General features: G+C 34.9%; 1 protein-coding gene across 1 annotated transcript in view; it reads right to left on the reverse strand.

The window, feature by feature from the left end:
- SCML2 (Scm polycomb group protein like 2) overlaps nucleotides 1-21,761 on the reverse strand; it is a 64,391-nt gene that overhangs the window by 21,552 nt on the left and 21,078 nt on the right. The window contains exons 6-8 of the mRNA XM_081278141.1: nucleotides 19,672-19,760; nucleotides 18,550-18,793; nucleotides 3,637-3,848 (exon numbers count right to left, since the gene is read on the reverse strand). Coding sequence (XP_081134267.1) covers nucleotides 3,637-3,848; nucleotides 18,550-18,793; nucleotides 19,672-19,760 — 545 coding nt within the window. The remainder of the gene's footprint in view (nucleotides 1-3,636; nucleotides 3,849-18,549; nucleotides 18,794-19,671; nucleotides 19,761-21,761) is intronic.

Below are 21,761 nucleotides of genomic sequence, written 5' to 3' on the forward strand. Positions count from 1 at the left end.
TGCCAGTGATGAATTTTCTTAGTATTCTTTTGTCTGAAAATGTCTTTAGTTCACCTTCATCCTTTTTAATATTTTTTTTAGTTGTACATGGACATGATACCATTCATTTATTTAATTTTATGTGGTGATGAGGACCACCTAATGCCTCACAAGTGCTAGGCAAGTGCTCCACCACTGAACCATAACCCAATCCCTTTGTGCTTTAAAAAAAAAAAAAAATGTTTGGTTACAGATAGACATATGTGGTGCTGAGGATTGAACTTAGTGCCTCACATGTACCAGGGAAGTATTCTATAATGAGCAACAACCCCCACCCCAGCCCCTTCATCCTTTTTTTTGGGGGGGGGGGGGCGGGGGGAGGATGAGGATGGGTACCAGGGATTGAATTCAGGGGCAGTGGCCCACAGAGCCACATCCCCAACCCTGTTTTTTTGTATTTTATTTAGAGACAGGGTCTCACTGAGTTGCTTAGTGCCTAAACTTAGTATTACTGAGGCTGGCTTTGAACTCCGAATCCTTCTCATCAGCCTCTCAAGCCCTGGGATTATAGGCGTGCACCCAGCCTTCATCCTTTTTTAAAACCAATATTTTTATAGCCTTTGTTTCATAGGAAAGTATAATGAGAAAAATATTTTTCATAATAGCAACAAAAATCATAAAAATATGCAGAAATGGACATGAATAAACTAAATGTGTATGAATTATATGAAGAGAACTGTACAACTATAAGACTCTTTTGCTTTACTGACAAATAAAAATTGTGTATATTCAAAGTTTACCTTCATCCTTGAATAGTATTTCTGACAGAATTTCTGGGCTTCCATGGTGTTTGATGAAGAATGCCAGATGTTCAAATTTTTGTTTCTTTGCATGTATTTTTTCATTTTTACATTGCTGCCTTTACAATTTGTTATTTGGAGTTGGAGACAAAGCTCAGTGGCATAGCACTTGTCTAGCAAGTGTAAGGCCCGAGGTTTAATTCCCAACACCACATACACAAAAAAGACTTGCTCTCTGTGGGTTTCAACAGTTATTATATGCCTTGGTGTAGACTTTTTTTTTTTTCTTTTAGAGAGAATTTTTAATATTTATTTTTTAGTTCTCGGCGGACACAACATCTTTGTATGTGGTGCTGAGGATCGAACCCGGGCCGCACGCATGCCAGGCGAGCGCGCCACCGCTTGAGCCACATCCCCAGCCCTAGACTTTGTTTTTATTGTTTATTCTTGGTTGAGATTTTTATGTCTGTATATTTCTGTGAAATTTTGAGATTTTTTTCAATATTTTTTCTCCTCCGGGCAGTCAGTCTGTCTACCTCCCCATCCTGGAGCTCCAACTACATATGGGCTACACCTTTGACGTTACCTAAAAGGTCCCCAGGGCTCCGTTTTCTTTCTCAATCTTTTTAATTTTGTTTCAGTTCTTCATATTAAATAATTTCTATTCTATTCTTCAGTTCATTTACTCTTTCTTCTGTTTCATCTAATAAATTCTAGTTACTTCTGTCTGTGAACTTTTTACTTTAGATATTGAATTTTCAGATCCTGAAACTTTCATTTGGTTCCTTTATGTTCTTTCCGTTTCTCTGCGAAGGTGGCCTATGTTTTCAATCACTGCAATTGTGTGTGTGTGTGTGTGTGTGTGTGTGTGTGTGTACGTATGTTAAAATCTATAAAGGACAGCTTTAAAATTGCCATTTTTAAAGTATTTGAAAGATTTTTATTGGTGCATTATGATTATGCATAATAGTGAAATTCACTATTATTTGCAAAAGCACATAACACAGTTTGGCCAATTTAATTCCCTAGTACCTCTTGTTAAAATTTAGACAAGAGATATCCGCCCAAAAAGCTCAAGTTAGGCAATGCAGTAATATTCAGTTAAAATCATTAGATTCCGACACCAATAATCTCACCAGCACATTAATAATCTCTTTGAAGAATTAATAATTTAAATGGATTACTGGGTGGTGACTAGGCAGATGGGACATGGATGAAGGAAATAGGTCACTTGGGACATGTCCCTCAGGAATAATATTTTGTCCCTGGCTCCTCACTCATTTGTTCTCTGTTTCTTGGCTGTCATGAGCTGAGGAGCTTTCCTCTGCCATGTCCTTTTACCATCATCTTGGGCCCAGAGCAATGGAGTTAGTTAACCTTGGAGAGAACCATGTGCCCCAAATAAAATTTTCCTCCTCTAAGTTTTTCTTGTCAGGTATTTTGGTTACAGCAATGAAAAGCTGATGAATAGACACCCCACAAATACCTCGTTCCCTCCCCTTGGTCCCAGTTCTATTTTTAGTACCAAGGATTGAATACAAGGGTGCTTAACCACTAAGCAACATCCCCATCCCTTTTTTTTAAATTTTGAGACAGGTCTCAGTAGGTTGCTTACAGTCTTGCTACATTGCTGAAACTGGCTTAAAACCTGCACTCCTTCTGCCTCAGCCTCTTGAGCTGTTGGGATTATAGGCATGTGCCACCAACTAGCTCCTCAGTCCCAATTTTAAATTCTTGTTTGCAAGTTCCAACATTTGGGTCATACTGATGTCTGTCTCAGTTGATTTTCTTTTCTCTTGCAAATGTTTTCACTATAGTATGTCTTTGAATCTGGTTAATTTTGGATTGTATACCAGACACTATGAATGTTAATTTGTGCAGATTCTGGATTTTATTCTTTTCTGATGAGTGTTATTATTATTATTATTATTATTTTGCTTTAGCTGGTAATTATCTTTGTTGGAATTGAATTTTAAACTCTGGTCTTGCGCCTAACTCTAGCCTCAGTGCAAATTTTTTGCTTTAGCTAAGGTGGCCTCTGTATGACCCACACATGCTTAGAACAGGGGTTTGTCAGAGATGCTGGTGAAGTTTAAGGATCTGCTCTTGAGCTTGTTCCATTCCAATATCCGTCCACGCTCTTTGGCAACCAGTTTTCCTAGCTTTTGTCTTCTGGTCTCCCCAGGTCAAATAAACTGGATTTTCTACCATCAGTGCTGCCTAACATGTTACACAAAGTACAAAGTGCACCTAAATCAAGCCTATAAACCAAAAAAAAAAAAAAAAAAGAAAGAAAGAAGAAGAAGAAAAAAACTCATTTTGTATAACAGTCCTCCTCCTACGTTAGTGCGCCCCCTGCCATCAGAATGTATAGGCTTCTATTAACTCTCCAGTGTCTTTACATAGTTGCTTTTTTTCTATTATTTTCAGGATTTAGAGATGTTTTCTTTGGGGTAATCAGGTAAAATTTAACTCCAGTATTACTAAATTTATCACCCTGACACATCCCCTTTCTTCCTACCAGTTTACTGAGGTTGAATTTATCTACAGTAAAATGCACTTCATATTAATTTTAAAAGTATACTATGTTTTAATGAACTGGCCCAAACATAAATATACCCATGCAGTTACTTGCAAAATGATTTGATTAGTAAAATATTATAAAAAGTTTCAAATTTACCCAAGATAAGAAAGACCAATTTCTCAATAGCTATGTAAGGCCTTAAAGAGCCTTATATAGCCTTAGTTTATTGCTCAGGAGCTTCATCATATTCTTAGTAAGTTCCCAAACTGTGTATTATAAATAAAAAGGTACTACAGAGACCTATAATACAAATTAGCAGGAGATACAACTAACCTTTTTTCCTGAGCCCTTTTTCTTTGGTGTGGGATTTTTAAGAGAACTGCCCTTCTTGGAGACTGAAGTATGTCCAGGTGATTTAGTTCGACTTGATTTCTTGACCTGCTGCGTTGGTTGTACTATAGCAGTTTTCTGTGGAGACTGCATTGACTGCTGGGCCGCTTTGGAAGGAGAAGACTGTGTTTTTCCTATATTCTTTGCAATAGGAACTGAGAAAAACACAGCAACAAAAAAAAAATTAAAGTAAATGACATAATTAAGGCATTATCTTCTTATGATTCAACAGAAGTTTATAATTCTTCCCAAAGGTTATTTATTGAAAATTATTTAAAAGGAAGTTTCAGGTACTTTAAGATTTCATGTATCAGGAAATAGTCTTAATACTTCAGGCAAAATAAAGAGGCCTTTATAAGCATAGCAAGTAATACAGTGAAAGAAAATTCTAGCAATTTACCTTTTAGCTACTTTCCATATTTTTTCTTAGCATAAAAAGTTTTTCCTTCAGAAAATACTACCCAATTATGCCATGTATCAGAATTATCTTGCACATTAATATAGAAAAACATAACAAAGCAACTACCTAGGGCTTTTTCTTCATCTTTCAGAGGCTTGGTGACTCCTTTATTCTTGGGTTTTTTTTCAGCTTTAGTGAGGTATAATTGAAAAATAAAAATTATATATTTAAGGCTAGAATACATTATGTTCCTCTATGTATGCCAAATAACAAAGTTTCATGTACAATACAGACTTCACATTAATGTTGTCACAGAAAGGCCACTATCATACACATGTGATCCGTAGCTACTAGTTAACCAGGTAGCTTAACCCAGAAAATTTTAATATTTTGAATAGAGATTACGTGCCAAGTTACTTTTGTGTATGTTCACAGTTAAATAAAAAGGTTTTTTTAGTATTTATCCATTAATAATTTCATTATTGCAAAAAAATGAACTTTATACAGTAAAAATTACTAGTGCCAAATAAAAATGCAGGAAAAAATAGAGGAAGAGCTATGCAAGTGAAATATTTATACAACTGCACACAAATCAACTATTTTTGAGGGCTGCATTATACAACCTGAAACAATCTACTGCTTTACTCTTCTCATATTCAAAGACTGTCTATATAAACCTTACCTATGATAGAGAATATCTCATCTTTTCTATAGTCTTTTTATTTACCTTCTTTCTACCTCTTACCAAACGAAGAGGATGAGACAGTCTATTCTTGTCTGTCAGGGCAAACACAAGGCCAGTTAACTGCTACCATCACTTTACCTCTCATTTATAAATAGTTTACATAATATATCAGCTTCTCCCTACACTCATTATCATCTACTTTACACTCTACATTTCTAACTCTTTAAAAAATTCTAGTAACCTAACATATTATTTCTTCTTACACAATTTCCTTATCATCATCTTCAGGATTTTCCCCATCATACTACTGATTCTTCATCAGTCCTGACCTTATCATTTAAGATTTCAGCTACTCCCTGAAAGAGTTACACTTGAAAATTTCTGGAATTCTCCAGAACAATCATGTCCCCTTTACTCTACTTCAAACTTCCTTATTGTCCTTTTGCTTTAAACCAACTGGCCATGATGTTCTCATTATGACATCTAGCCACAAGCTCCCTTCATTTTCACCCAATCCATTAGCATTATTGTGACTTTGCTTTACACCTTCTTTGACCTGCACCCAAGTGTCCACCTTCACCACCACCTCTAGTATCCCTTCCTGTTTCGCCTCTGATCTTTGATTATGTCCAGCATGTCAATTCCCACCTTACTGGGTGCCCATTATGCATTTTAAATCTGTGGATTTGACCAACCATGGATTGAAATTACTTGGGGGAAAAAACTGCATCTGTACTGTATATGTACAGACTTTTTTCTTGTCATTATTCCCTCAACTATTTATATCATATTTACATTGTATTTAGTATAAGCAATCTATAGATAATTTTAAATATGTAGGATGTTGTATATAGATTATACGCAAATATAACCCCAATTTATATAAGGGTTGGATTTTGGTATCCCTGGTAAGTCCTGGAACTAATCTTGAGTATACTTAAGTATGTCTGGCCATCAATCCACTAAAAGTAACATTCGAAATGTCCATGCAGAAGACCAACGGAATAGAAGACACAGAAACAAACCCACATATATACAGTTAACTCATACTAAACAAAGGCTTCAAAAATATGCTTTGGAGAAAAGATTGCCTCTTCAACAAAAGTTGGGAAAACTGGGAATCCACATGTATTAGAATGAAATTTAACTGCTATCTCTCACTCTGCAGAAAATTCAACTCAAAGTGGATCAAAGACCTAGGTATTAGGCCAGAAACCCAGCACCTACTAGAAGGAAACGTAGGCCCAACACTCCAACATGGAGGCTTAGGAAACAACTTCCTTAACAAGATTCCTAAAGTGCAAGAAGTAAAATTAAAAAATCAATAAATGGGATGGTATCAAACTAAAACGCTTCTTTATAGCAAAGGAAACAATCAGGAGCATGGAGACCCTCTACAGAATGGGGGAAAATGTCTGCCACCTGTACCTCAGATAAATCATCAATCTCCAGGATATATAAAGAACTCAAAAAACACCCCCCCAAAAAAAAATAATAACCCAATCTATAAATGGGCAAAGGAACTAAATACACTTCTCAAAAGAAGAAATATGAACTGTCAACAAATACATGAAAAAAAAATGTTCAACATCTTTAGCAATTACAAGAAATGCAAATTAAAACTACACTGAGATTTCAACTCACTCCAACCAGAATGGCAATTATCAAGAATACAAATAACAATAAATGTTGGTGAGGATATGGAGAAAAGGGTACAGTCAGTCATACATTGCTGATGGGACTGCAAATTGGTACAACCATATGGAAAGCAGTATGGAGATTCTTCAGAAAACATGGAATAGAACCACCATTTGACCCAGTTATCTCACTCATTGGTTTATACCCAAAGGACTTAAAATTCGCATACTACAGTGATGCAGCCACACTAATATTTATAGCAGCACAAATTCATAAGAACTAAGCTATGGAGCTAACCTAGATGCCCATCAACAGATGAATGCATAAAGAAATTTTGTTATATATACACAATGGAATGTTTGCCATAAAGAAGAATAACTATGACCTTTGCCAGTAAATGGATGGATCTGGAGACTATCATGCTAAGTAAAATAAGCCAATCACAAAATACCAAAGGACAAATATTTCCTTTGATATGTGGAAGCTAAACCACAACAAGGGAGGGGGCAGGAATAGACGTTCATTGGATTAGACAAAGGGGAATGAAGGGAAGGGAGGCAATAGGAATAGGTAAGACAGTAGAAAGAATCTGACATAACCTTCCTATGTACATATATGAATACACTACAGTGAACCCCACCATCATGTGTATTTGCAAGACTGGGTCCCTAATCGGAGTTAAGGTAATTCCATGCATGCATAAATTTTATCAAAATCGACTCTACTGTCATGTATAACTAAAGAAATACTCACATGGGTTCACTTGCATGCCAGCAGTGACCATTAGAATCCTCTCACAAAAAAAAAAAAAAACCATAATAATGAAATAAAGAGTAGATCATTTTAAGTACCAAAGGCAGAAATCATTCAGAGAAGTTAACTCAGCAGAACATAATAGGGGTGGGGAGGCGCATTCCTATTGTCCAGATAGACTGTCAGAAACACCTGGTATCTACCTACATTCATAGGAGCAGGGTATCCGCAGGATATCTTCTGTCCTTTTCAGACAATGCCCCGCCCTTCATGCCCCATGTCAATCCTGCCTCCCCAAGGTCTCTACTTACCACTCTTCTTTATATATTATCACTTAAAGAATCTCCCACTTTCCTACTGTGCCCCAAATAAGCATAAAAGCCCCTTTAGTCTCCCATCCCTCTCATTTTCAAAGGTTTTTTATTTTTTTTACAAACTGATTGCCTCAGGAAAAAGAACTTACAAAGGAAGGAAAACAAGGTCTCCAAGTTTTAGAGGCAACTGTACCAGTTTTATTTTTGTTTTTTTTTTGTTTTTTTTTTTTTTTTGAGGGTGGTGGTGGTGGTGGATATGATGGTGAAAACTGGACCTGTCTTTTTATATTTTAACCCTTGCTGGACCTTGCACCAATTTCCCAATTCTGATCTGAAGGCTTATCAGTTTCCCATTCATCTACAAAATATACCATCAGAGTACAAAACCATGAACAAGACCAGTCCTGCTGCCTTAATTTCTCCATTATTTTAACTCCTTAGCCTTCCTAAGATAGATTTCTCTATCAACAACAAGAATCAGTTTTACAGTTTTTAAAATGCCTTAAATACATAACAAAAGGTTTAACTCCTACACAAAAAGAAATGATTCTTTCAGAAAAATGAAGATTTTGTTTGAAATAGCTTGCTTTGGGGAAGTGTGACAGAGCATTCACATTTGGGAAGTGCTGTTAGGTCTTTTCCAGCAGCTTTAAAAATTATGGCTGGACAACTAAACCAAAACCAAATATATTTAAAGGATCTATAGCTTTAATTCATTCCCCTGTTTCAAAACTGGGCTTCAATATCTAAGAAACAGACTTAAGAAGGAAGAAGAAAGACTTCATATATCTTTTCTAAAAAATACCTTAAAATGCACAGAATATTTTTTCTTAAAGTTACTGAAAACTTGAAAAAACATGTTACTGGGGAAAATTTTCCAAATACAATGGAAAAGTACAAAATTAGCTCCCTAATAAAAAAATACAAAAGTCTAGCTAAAATTTAGGTTACTGCATACAATGCCCTTTTTTCTTGGCATACACTATAAATTAAAATAAGAAAATCTAAGTTTAGTAAAATTTAAATGGTTTTCCTACCTGGTTTTATAATTATCTCTCATACATATTCAGCCTAAAAAGGACTTCATAAAATGCAAGACTAGAAATAACAATTAAAATTTAGAAGAGTTTAAGAATCTTGTTTTTAAAACATTTGTTTTCTACCTGCTGACCATACAAGCTCTGTAAATGATTCCCCTCAGCCTCGCGGTCAGGAGGATGTTTCCCCCCTTAAGACTATTTATTTCACAATTGTTACTCTCATATGCATGACATTATTCAAAATTACAATCTCTATAACCTTCAATATTTTCAGAACAAAGTTCACAATTGACCTAAAACAATTCCAGTTGTTTTAGGTCAATCCATAATTCATCTAACAATATATCAGCTTTTAAAAGCCACTTTATTTTTTTAAACCACAGTTATCTTTTTTCTTTCTGAATGATTTCTATAGAATGACTTTCATGATGATACTACTAAAAGGCATAGCAGTCACCACTACAAAACACATTAAATGTACTGCTATATTAGTAAAATAATATACACATTCTATATCATAAAAATACTTTTAATAAGTCTCATCTAATGCCAGTGAGAAAAAAACATTTACTTTTCGTATTCCTAAAAACTATTAGAAAAAATTTTTGAGAATAATTTCATTACAAACTGATGGTTTAAACGATCAAATGACTTACAATAGATTCTTCCTTTAAAAAAAATGTAAGAAAAACATCTTTATGGTACAAATAACCAAAAACTGACTTTTCCCTAATAACATAAAACAAATTTTTTAAAAAGTGACTATTCAAATAAAATACCAACAATTTTAACAAGTAATATTTAGAACAAAATAGAGAATTATCTGAGATAGCAAATTACTCGGATATTTAGTATACAAAAGCTAACACAAAGCAGACAATGAATTTCTTTAACTACACTTCAACTACAATATAAAGAAACTTTTGTGGTAATTCCTACCTTTATAAATATCCCAGAGATACAAGTTGTTGCTGTATTTACCATTAAGGTGATTTAGGTTCCAGATGATAGCCTTGCTCCTTACCAGGAATAAAACTGCATTTCTGGAGAAAGCCAGTCAACAACAAAGCCCATGTTGCCTGAGCAAGCCTGAATTTCTAGCAAATGGGGATGAAGCTATTTGCATTTGTTGGTTTAAGGGGGGAGGAGTAAGAGGAGGAGACTAAGGGGACTGCTAAAGTAATTCGAATACTGTCTGTGAGCTCTAGACAGTGATCATCAGTCACCTGCTCAAACTTCCTTCACTCCTGCCTTCAGAGAAGGATCAAAGGTTACCCTGGGTCAGAGAATCTGGAAAGAAGTGAGAAGACAAGCAAAATCTAACTGCCAACCCATTGGGTCTACAAAGTTATTCCCGATGGACTACATGTCCTAAAAACCAAGACATTTTAATAGTCTCAAGAGAACTTGTTAAAATATACTATAGAGTAAAACCAAGAAAGAAAAATCTCCAGGCTCTGTTTGCAATTATTGCAGCATTGAACTGGAATACTTAAGATAGAAAAAGGACATTTGTTTTTTTCAAGGTACCTCTTTGCATCATAATAGCCATCTCATTTGCACAAGCAAAACATTTGCTCCAAGCTGTTCATATGAAAAAGAAAATATCTGCTGTTTTAAATTTCATGGCTTTTGCATGAAACATTTGGGTTGATAGCATTTCTAACCATTTCATTTATACTAAACAAGTGTACTGAGTATACTAAGAATATTCATATTTTATTATAAACTACATTAAGAGCAAAAATCTAAATGAATATTTGAGCATTTACTTAGAAGCCTTCAAGTGAGACTGAAACACTTTAAACTTTTTACAGCTTTGGTTGTATGTACCTCTTCCACTTCTGCCCCAGTACAACACAAAATGAAAAGTGATTCTGTATGTGCTTCCCAAAAGACAAATTTTGAAACTTTTTAGAAGGAAAATGTTTATTGCAAGATTTTTTTCAAATAAGACTACTATATAAAATGAACAGTAACATTTTTTTCTTAAATTTTTATTTCTTAGTTGGAAATGGACACAATACCTTTATTTTTTTATGTGGTGCTGAGGATCGAACCCAGTGCCTCATGCATGCCAGGCGAGCACTCTACGTTTGAGCCACAACCTCAACCCAACAGAAACATTTTTTAAAAAATTGAAAGTTCAGATTTTAAACCTACTTCTTAAAATTTTTAAATATATTTTTAGTTGTGGATAAACCTTAATAATTAATTAATTTTTATGTGGTGCCAAGTATCAAACCCAGTGCCTCACACATGCTAGACAAGCGCTTCACCACTGAGCTATAATCTTAGCCCCTCCTTAAAATTTTAATTATTAAAAAAAAAAAACTAAACCACACACAACCTGCATGCAAACATAAACCAGCACTCATAACAGTACCAAGATAATTCATTATGTTTAAGAAGAAAGGTTTCTGTTCATAAAATTTATGTCTGAATTAGCAATAAAGAAAATCTAATTTGCCAGGTCTGTCAGGTCTGTCAAATATTCTTCATCAGAAAGTCATGTTACCACTGAATTTCATTTCTAAATTAAAGCTAACACCATGAGAGATAGGGGGATAGGGGACCCAGTAAACTGAAGGATATTTATCAAGAAAAGAGTTACAGATAGTCACTTGAATGCCTTCGGTGTTACTGGGCAGCAATGTTTGGCTACATCTTCCTGATTCTAGATTTTCCCCTCCTCCACAGTTCCTTTGGACCAGAGGAATTCCTCTATACTCTTGGGAACCTGCAACTTTGTACTCAAAGCATCTGGAAGTTTGCTGCCTGCTCTCCTTCCCAGTCTATAAAATCACAATTGCTTAAAGAATTGGGCTACAAGGTGACACTTCACACCAATATGGATTGTTAGTTTACAATATATAAATCTGAAGCTAAACTTAAAATAATATTTTAGAGATTATGTAAATTCAAACTTAAAGTTTGAATGTAGTTTTCAATAAAGTATTTAAGCACCATTAAAGGAAAATAAAACAGATTACAATGTAACAAATTATTTTTTCTCATAATCTGAGAAAAATTAACTAGGAATAAGTTTTGAAAAATAATCCGCTCCCAAATTTTTAAAAACACTAGCAATCTACATTTATTATGTTCATAAATAAATATGGAAATAAAATAATAATATCTGGTTAATTTTCTCCAAAAAAATAATAATATCTGGTTAATTTTTTTTTAGGAAAAAGAAAAAAATGTGAACTCTTTATAGCTTTCAAAATAAGGGTAGTTCTAGTTCTGATTGCAAATTGCTGAAATCACCCTGTCTTGCCTCTTCATGGATTAAATATTTAGAAGGACTGGCTATAAATTTATGTTACTATATGCAAGACACATGAGAAGGGCAATATGAGAAAAATATAAAACATTACCTTACAAGCTATTTCTAAATATCTATCATTACTTAGAGGCAACTAAGGTTAAAAAAAAAAAAAAAAGAGGGTGGAAGAACAAGTTAAAAACAGCAAGAGCAAACGTCAAATTAGAAAATCTGCAATGGGTCTTGTTTTTATATATATATATATATATATATATATATATGACTCAGCCTCCTTCTCCAAGTTGCCAAAGCCACATTAGCACACACGTTTGTTTCCACTGTCTCAGACACCCTGGATAGGTCAGCTGAGCAAACCTGATGAGCCATGACAGCATTAACCAGAAGCTATGGGCTTTGAAAGTTTGTAGGATCGGGCTGGGGATGTGGCTCAAGCGGTAGCGCGCTCGCCTGGCATGCGTGCGGCCCGGGTTCGATCCTCAGCACCACATACCAACAAAGATGTTGTGTCCACCGAGAACTAAAAAATAAATATTAAAAATTCTCTCTCTCTCTCCTCTCTCTCTCTTTAAAAAAAAAAAAAAAAAAAAAAAAAAAAAAAAAAAAAAAAAAAAAAGTTTGTAGGGTCATATTGAGAGCCAAGAGAGGAAACCCTAAATAAACCAGGAAAAAAGGCATACCACTTGTTGAATTTTCTATCCAAGTATATTTTTCCAGTGCATTTTTCTACAAATGATAAGTACAACAATTCACTATTTCTGATAATAAAAAGTTTTTACATAGTTGAAGAAAAAATTTACATCTGGACATGTAGCTTAGTGGTAGAGCACTTGCCTAGCATGCATGAGGCCTGGGTTCAATGGGGGGCAGGGTGGTACACATCTGTAATTCGAGCTATTTTGGAGGCTGAGGTAAGACTGTAAAGTTCAAGGCCAGCCTCAGCAACTTAACAAGACCCTGTCTCAAACTGAAAAATAAAATATAAAGGTCAGGGAATGTAGCTCAGTGGTAGAGTGGTAAAGGGCTTCTGGGTTCAATCCCTAGTAACAACAACAAAAAAGGAGGGCTGGGGTTGTGGCTCAGTGGAAAAGCACTTGCTTAGCATGAGTGAGGCCCTGGGATCAATCCCCAGCACCACATAAAACTAACTAAATAAGGGGAGGGGAGGGGGGATAGTAGGGGATAGGAAAGGTAGCAGAATACAACAATTACTAATAGGGCATTATGTAAAATTGTGGATGTGTAACCGACGTGATTCTGCAATCTGCATTTGGGGTAAAATTGGGGGTTCATAACCCACTTCAATCTAATGTATGAAATATGATATGTCAAGAGCTTTGTAATGTTGTGAACAACCAATAAAAAAATTAAAAAAAAAGAAAAAAAACTAACTAAATAAAATAAAGGTATTGTGTCCACCTATCTATATCTAGAAGACTTAAAGTAAATTAAATTTTATTAAAAGAAAAAAAATCAGTAAAGTTTAAATCCTTTTTAATGTAACATCAAATCAAGTAGCACTTATGGCTGCCTTACTATATTTAAGACAACGTGCAACTGAACCATTTTCATAATTGATTATTTGAAAAAGTTTTGTGCCACACTCTTAAAAATCATGGAAAAGCAATTATTTAAAGGTCGGAAAAACATTTCCAATGAATATAAGAAATATTCAAGGGGCTGGGGTTGTGACTCAGTGGTAGAGAGCCTGCCTAGCATGCATGAGCACTGGGTTTGTTCGATCCCCAGCACCACATAAAAATAAACAAATAAAACAAACAAAATAATAGGTATTGTGTCCATCTACAACTAAAAAAAATTTTTAAAAAACTTTAAAAAAAGGAAATATTCAAAAGAAATAAAATAGATGCTTTTAATTTATGAAATTAAATTAATTTACTCCTATGAGTGCCTACTGGAATTAAGTCCCTTTAATTATTTACTAGTCAAGTCAATAAATAGCTCTGTAAGTTAAAAAAGACATTATTAATAACACTATAAAGCAAATGACTGAGAAAGAAGTTTTACATTTATGACAAAGGTTGATATATACAATAAATAAAGCCATAAAATTGATAAGAAAGGGAACACTCTAAGAGGAAAAATGAAAAAAGGTTATCAACAGGCAAATTGTAAGGGAATATTAATGGTTAAAATACACGTAAAGAGAAAATTCACTGCTACTAGTAACCTATGAAATGAAAAACTTAAAATAACAAAAACAATAAAGGTAATTTCTGAGGTTGGCCAGAGTATGAAAAAACTACTTTCACTTAGTCTGAGGGTGGAGAAAGTGGGTATACCTTTCTGAAAAACCATTTGTCAGCTTTAAAAACATACCCCTAGGGCTGGGGTTGTGGCTCAGTGGCAGAGCACTTGCACATGTGAAGCACTGGGTTCAATCCTCACCAGCACATAAAAGGACCTTGTGTCCATGTATAACTAAAACAAAATTTTTTTAAAAAAAATCCCTTACCCCAGCAAAATTAATGAATGGAAAAAGAGAGATATGCAAATACATATGCATAGAAGTAATTATCATATCATCTAGTTTAGTAACATAAATATGGATATATTCTAAATACCTAACAAAACAGAGATTTTGTTAAGTCGTATGATGGAATGCATTTGTAGGAACATATTTTACATGGGGATACAGAAGCACCTCAACTTAGGGTGGGGTTACATCCTGATAAACCCAATCTTAAGGTGAAAATAATATTAAGTGCAAAATATGTTTAAAACTGGGTATGGTGGCACTATAGGGGAAGCTGAGGCAGGAAGATCACTTGAGCTGATAACATAAGGACACCTCTCTCAACAAAACAAATCAGTGTATTCAGAAATCCCTTTCAAGCCAAAACTTTCAAAGCACAAATATGATACACAAATACATTCTTATTTAAAAAAAAATAAAAATAAAAAGGCCACAAGAAGATTGGGGTTGTACAGCTCTCACATCAACAAGGCCAAGTTCAATCCCCAATACTATTTAAAAAAAAAAAAAGGCACAGAGCAACCACTATGGAAAGCAGTATGGAAATTCCTCAGAAAACTTGGAATGGAACACCATTTGACCCAGTTATCCCACCCTCGTTTTATACTCAAAGAACTTAAAATCAGCATCCTATAGTGACACAGCCACATCAATGTTTAAAGCAGCTCAATTCACAATAGATAGGCTATGGAACTAACCTTCAACAGATGAATGGATAAAGAAAATATGGTATATATACACAATGGCATATTTCTCAGCCATAAAGAAGAATGATATTATGACATTTGCCGGAAAATGGATGGAACTGGAGACTAAGTGAAATAAGCCAATCCCAGATGTTCTCTCTGATATGTGGATGCTGACACACAATAAGTGGAAGCAGGATATAAATTCATTAGATTATACAAAGGGAATGAAGAAAAGGGAGGGGGGATAGGAATAGGAAAGTCTGCAGAAAGAATGTGACTTAACTTTCCTATGTACCTTTATGAATATACAACCAATGAAATGCCACATCATGTGTGTAACTGCAAAGGGATCCTAATTAATATAAGTTATATTCCATGTAGGTATAATATGTCAAAATATATTTGTTGTGTAAATCTAAAAGGAAAAAATTTACAAAAAATTTAAAAAGCCACAGGATGGGCTGGGGTTGTGGCTCAGTACCCATAATAGAACCTATATGGGAAAACAAATTGAATAATTACAAATTTCTCATCTGAAACCCTGGAAGCCATAAAGAAGATATGTTTCCAGCACGTGAAAAGTGCTGGAAAAACTATCAGTCTAGAATTCTATATCTAACAAATATTCTTCAAGAATGAGGACAAAATAAAGACATTCTCAGAAAAACCAAGAGAATTTGTCATCCTCATTCCTAAAAGAATGGCCAAAAAAAACCTCTCTAAGCAAGAAGAAAATAATGAAAGGAGCAATCTTGAAAATCAAGAAGAAATAACAATTGAAAGGGCAAGAATATGGGGCAAATACAATAAACTTTCCTTCTCATGTTTTCTAAATTATGTTTGATGATGAAAGCAAAATTATAACACTATCTAATATGGTTTTCAATGAGTGTAGAGGAAATACTGAAAGCATTACACACAGCAGAGGGTAAAGAGACAAAGCAACATAAGATTTTTCAAATTTTACTTAAAGTGGGAAAATGTTCAGTAGGGTAAGAATAGAAAAGGCAGATCTCACAATGTACTGAGAAGCCACATATTTTCCCATATTTTCCATTTCCTATTCAATCCTGACTCTAAATCTGACTCTTTATAAAGAAGTTCACTAATCACATGTACTAAGTTCACCAATGACTATTTTCTTGCTTGTTGAATGTTTTCTCATTAAAATATTTCCTCTCCTATTGTTAGGAGAACCATCTAGTAATTATCCTACATTTACGTACATTTTTTCTCGGTGTCCTAGATTTCTAGGCCTATTGACTCAGAACCCCTGGAATTGAGTTCCAGGGTAATGTCTTTCAACAAACGACTCCAAGTGATTCAAGAGTGAGAATTACTGTCTTCCCCCCACCCCTTCCCCTACCCCACCCTTGAGAATCACTATCTTAAATGTTGACACACAAGATTCTGTATCGATTCTCTTCCATTTCCACCTGGTTAAACATGTACAATTAAAACCAGACTCAAAACTTCCACCATTTGCTCTTATTAACAAAACATGTAAACTGCACCCTCCCACACACACCTGTACTCCTGTCTGGCACAAACAGTATTTGTTTGAGTGCACACGATGACTCTCAATCCTGTTTTTAATCAATCAGGATCTTTTTTTAAGGCACCATATCTGCATGTGCAGCTATCCAATGGACATGTGCATCTGGATGTCAAAATTTTACCCTGAATCAAGTTCAGCTCACAGTAAGAGAAAAAGCTAAAAGAATAGTGGTTTACATAACGTAACAGTTTATTCCTCTCCATTAACAGTCCAGAAAAGGGCATTATAGACTAATTCGAAAGCTCTGCTGCATGAAGTCCTCAGGGACTTCCCATTTTCTATTTTATAGTGCCTAGGACATGGTCCCCACCTCATGATCCAGCCAAAACCATATTCTTTAATTTCTGAAAGTAGGACATACTATCTGTACTTAGCAAAAATCATACTTGTAGGTTTGACTGCAAAAGTAGTCATTACATTCGTCAACCAAACTGTATTACTAAGGGGAAAAAAGTACTGGAGGACAATAGCATTCTCAATCACACATTCCAAATTCACCTTGTCACAAACTAAACTCCTCAGTTTTTAGGATAAACAAATTTTACACACTGTAACGGGTCCACCCTACCTCTATTTACATTTGGCCTAGCAAATTCCTTCTCACGTCATGTGTCCTTTTGTGAAGCATTCCTTTATACAACCACCTTTTCCTCTAGCACAGATCAGAAGTCTGGGTCCCCTTCACACCTAGCACACATCTCTATTCTTGAATTGCTAATTCTATATTATTTTTTACATACCAGTCGCTCCTGAGATTCATCTCTCTTCCACTATAAGGTAAACTTCTTGAGGGGATACACTAGGCCTTAGTTATCTTTGCAGCATATGAAAATGGATAGATTCTACAAATTCAACCACTAGTATCTACTTTCTAGAAATATGGAAGCAAGGAAATGATAAAAGAGGTACCTAATAAAAAAAGAACATCAAGGCATGCAGTATTGTAGTATAATAACATGTGACTCAAATTACAGAAAGTCTTACTAGCAGTTACAATAATAGTCACCACTCTCCTCTACACATTTTTCCTATTCATTTCTACATCTAGCTTTTTTCTGGTATAAATACATTTAGTGGAGTACATTTTAATTATATTCACATTTAATTCCACTAATAGCTTCACATTAAACTTAGGCCAGTGTTTGAGTTCTATGCTTAGATCTCACTTAAATCTCAGCAGTTATTCCATCACAGAAGACCAATTTAGGCATGTCTAAAGGCCCTTGAAGAGTCAACAAGAAGCTTCAATATTTTGAGGACTTTTCTCTGAAAGAAAATATCTAGATGGTCACAGTATTCAACTTATTCAATTTAGCGTTATAGCCAATAAATAGTACCATAACTAAAATAACATAGAAATCTATAATAACTTCTAAAGTGTTATAAATTTTCACTTATGTGTAGATTTTACTTAAAACTATCGAAGTATCAATTTAACTTGAAAAACAGAATCAAAACCATTCAAAATGTGTTTTAAATAGATGTTATGCCCAACTTTTAGAAAAATTGCCTTTGAAATATGAACACTGGAATATACCATGTAAAAAAAAATTCCTTAGGGCACTAGGAATCAAACCCAGGGCCTTGTGCATGCTTAACACATTCTACCACAGAGCTATATTCCCAGTTCTAGTGTATAATTTTTAATTGAATAGCTATTATAAAAGTAGTTGAACCACCCCCCACCCTTGACCAATGCTTATAGCAACAAGGCTTCAGTGGTCCAAATGAAATTTTTAGCTTGCCCATATTCTCCAGTGTGCACTGGAACTAAGACTATGAAGTTGGAGCAGCCCTCAAGAATTCTAATCATAGCCTTTCTTGACTTCTAGTTCTCTTGCTTGAACAGTGATACTGCTGTTCTGGCTGCCACTCTAGTTAGACATGAAGTCCTAATATCACCAATGCTAAACCACAATGCCACAAAGCAGTTAGAACTAACTTCAATAAAAATGAATGAATGAATAAATGAATATGTAGTTATGTATTAGCTTACCACTATTTCCTGGTGGTTGCAATACATCTCCTGTTAGGCAGCACCACCCAACTGGAAAAATATCTCGACAATCATACTTGCACCAATAATCAAATGCTCCACTCCATCCATCAAACGTGATATGAACTTCGTCTCCTCTCACATTTCCAATGGTTGCAGGACAGATCAAGTATGGGTTTTTTCTGTCAATAGCTTCCAGTTTCATCCCCACCTTAAAATTATTTATGGGTGGCTTTGGTGGTTCCTACCAAAACATTTTTTTAAGTTTTCATTGTTAAGATGTATTAAAAACCATTTGCTCAAGTGTATTCTCTTATAATACTTAGCACACAAAAAGTAAGCTCTATATTTATCAATTAATATGGGAAGAAATGCATTCTCACAGATCTGAAACTATGCTACACTTGCTTCCTTGATATTCCTCAAACTTTCCAGACAGCACCTGCATGGCAGTCTTGACCATGGATATTCTCTCTGCTTGAGCACTTCTTCTGTAGATATTTGCTTGGTTAACAATCAGATCCTTCAGGTTTCTGTTCACATATTACTTTTCATTTGAAACTTGCCCTAATTCTTTACCTTACTTAAAATTGTACAAAACCCCTTCCCCCACATGGCTCTCTGGATCCCTTCATACACACTCTCTCCCCTCCCCTCTTTTTGCATAGCACATATCATTTCTTACATGTGTCCATGTTTTGCTTTTTAAGTTGTGTTTATTGACCATCTCTCTTTACTAGCATACAAATATCATAAGGGTAGGTATTTTGGGTTGCATATGAGGTGTCCACCAAAAGCTTTCATGTTAATGCAGTATTGGAGATAAAATGATAGGACTTTGAGAGATGTAACCTAATCAGTCCATCCTAGTTTCAGAATGACTGGGTGTTAACAGTAGAAAGGTGGGGTGTGGCTGGAAGAGGAGTGTCACTGTGGGCCTGCCTGAAAAGATACATCTTCTCTGTGGCCCCCTTCCCTATTTGGGCCAGCAAACAACTTTAATTGCCAATCCAGTAATTTAAAAAGTATTTTTGCCTTTTCATATCAGGGAAGACAAAGCATTAAGCATTCCCATTAACACAATAAAAATATAAGTTGTTGGAAGTTTTTTATGACACTTACCTGCTTAAAGAAAGTTGCAGGTGCCATTTCAGATCCTGTCAGTGTTCGCAAAAGGAACATCGGCCATGATGATGCATTCATCTGGTAGCCTATTTTAAAAATTAGAAATCATGAAAAAAGTCCCCCTGTGATACTATAGCAAGTTAGTATTAAAAAAAAAAAAAAAAAACCAAAAACATGTTTCACTCATCATTCTTTTCCAGAGAATGACCTTCTTATCTAAGGACATAGGATACAGGCAAGAGGAGCAGATGCACCCTCCTCTCATTGTTACTATCCCCACTGTACTGTCTGGCAACAATGCTACAGTGGGGTTAGCAACTTTTTCTTGTTGGTACTGGGGATGAACGCAGGAGTGCTTTTACCACTGAGTTAAGTCCCCAGCTTTTGATTACAGGTGTGTACCACCACATGCAGCAAAACTCTATTTTAGAGAAGTTACTGGCTATGGTTTACCAATGAACATGTATATCTGTTGGGAATCCAAGACAGAGACTGAAAGAAGTTCCATTTTACCAATAACAATGCAAGCACAGGCAAAGATTTCAAAAGACTTTTACCCACCTTTTTCCCTCAAAGCCCCTGGTTTCTTCTTTTCAGAAAGACAGTTTTCTGTTGAACTCAGCAAATGTACATATACAGCAGTACATTTCATTGTATATAGATTTAATATACAAAAAACCCAATGCTAATTCTAGTTAATTTAAGCATCTAAGAGAAGTATACTAATATCAATAACTTACACCGAATTGTATTAAAAAATAAGAGGGATTGATGAACTAACAAAAGGACAGAAAATGGATAGATAAGTAATAAAGCAAGTACGATAGAATGATAATGGTAGAATCTAAGTAGTGGGTATGGGGGTGTTCACTGTAAAATTCTTCTTTTATGTATACTTGAAATTTTTCATAAAATGTTAAGAAAAAAGACTGCTCTTGCTTCAGCAATCTAAACATGATCTTAGAATTCGTATCAGAAGCTATCAAAATAGACTTGACAGTTGTCTTTGCTAGAGATCTCAACATGCAGCACAGGCAGCAGGAAGACAAGAGGGGGTGATAATTTTACCATTTTCTCAGGACAATATGTTTCATACAACACCTGCCTATGCCCATACCAGAACTGGAAAGAAGTTAGCACGCATCCTTGATGGATAAATGCATTAAGATAGACAGGCATACGAATCACTAATAATGGATGCATCAATAGGATAAAACATGCAAGAAAGTTAAGGTAGAAAAAGCCATCTTCTAATAATCCTGTACAAAAACCCTCTAACTAAGGAAAACAACTGCCATTAGGAAAAAATGAGTGTATGTACTTGATTTGTTACTTACTCTTATAATAAATCAACATTACTGATATCTAATAAATAGCATTCTCAGAAGAATATTCCATAACCATCATTCTCTGGTCCTTCTACTTAACTTTTGTTTCATCTTATCATGCACCAAGATTCTCCTAAAATTTTAAATCATCTAAAGTCATACACAAACTAAAAAAAAAAAAAAAAAAAAAACACAAAAAAACCCACCCCAAAACAAAAACAGATTAAAGCAAATATAAAAAGTTTTAAAACAGATAAAACTAATCTATAATATTAGGAAGTCTAGATGCTATTTATACTTGGGAAGGGGTAGCTTATAACTTGGGGAATCAGCAGAAGTGGGCTTCTAGGGTTTTCTATTTCCTGATATGAGTGGTAGTTATACAGGTATGTTTGTTATAAGTTGTATACTTAGAATTTGTACACTTTGGTTTGTATGTCAAAAGGAAAAAAATCTTAATAATAACCTTTAAGATTTAAATAAACAAGGGCTGGGGTTGTGGCTCAGTGGTAGCATGCTTGCCTAGCATGTGTGAGTCACTGGGTTTGATCCTCAGTGCCACATAAAAATAAATAAATAAGGGCTGGGGTGGTGGCTCAGTGGTAGAGTAATCACCTAGCATGTGTGAGATGCTGGGTTTGATCCTCAGCACCACATAAAAATAAACTAAAGATATTGTGTCCAACAGAACGAAAAAAATAAATATTTTTTAAAAATAAATAAAGGCACTGTGTTCCATCTATAACTAAAAAATTTAAA

The sequence above is a fragment of the Spermophilus citellus genome, assembly GCF_964194105.1.
Source record: "Spermophilus citellus genome assembly, chromosome: X".
NCBI classification, from domain to species: Eukaryota; Metazoa; Chordata; class Mammalia; order Rodentia; family Sciuridae; genus Spermophilus; species Spermophilus citellus.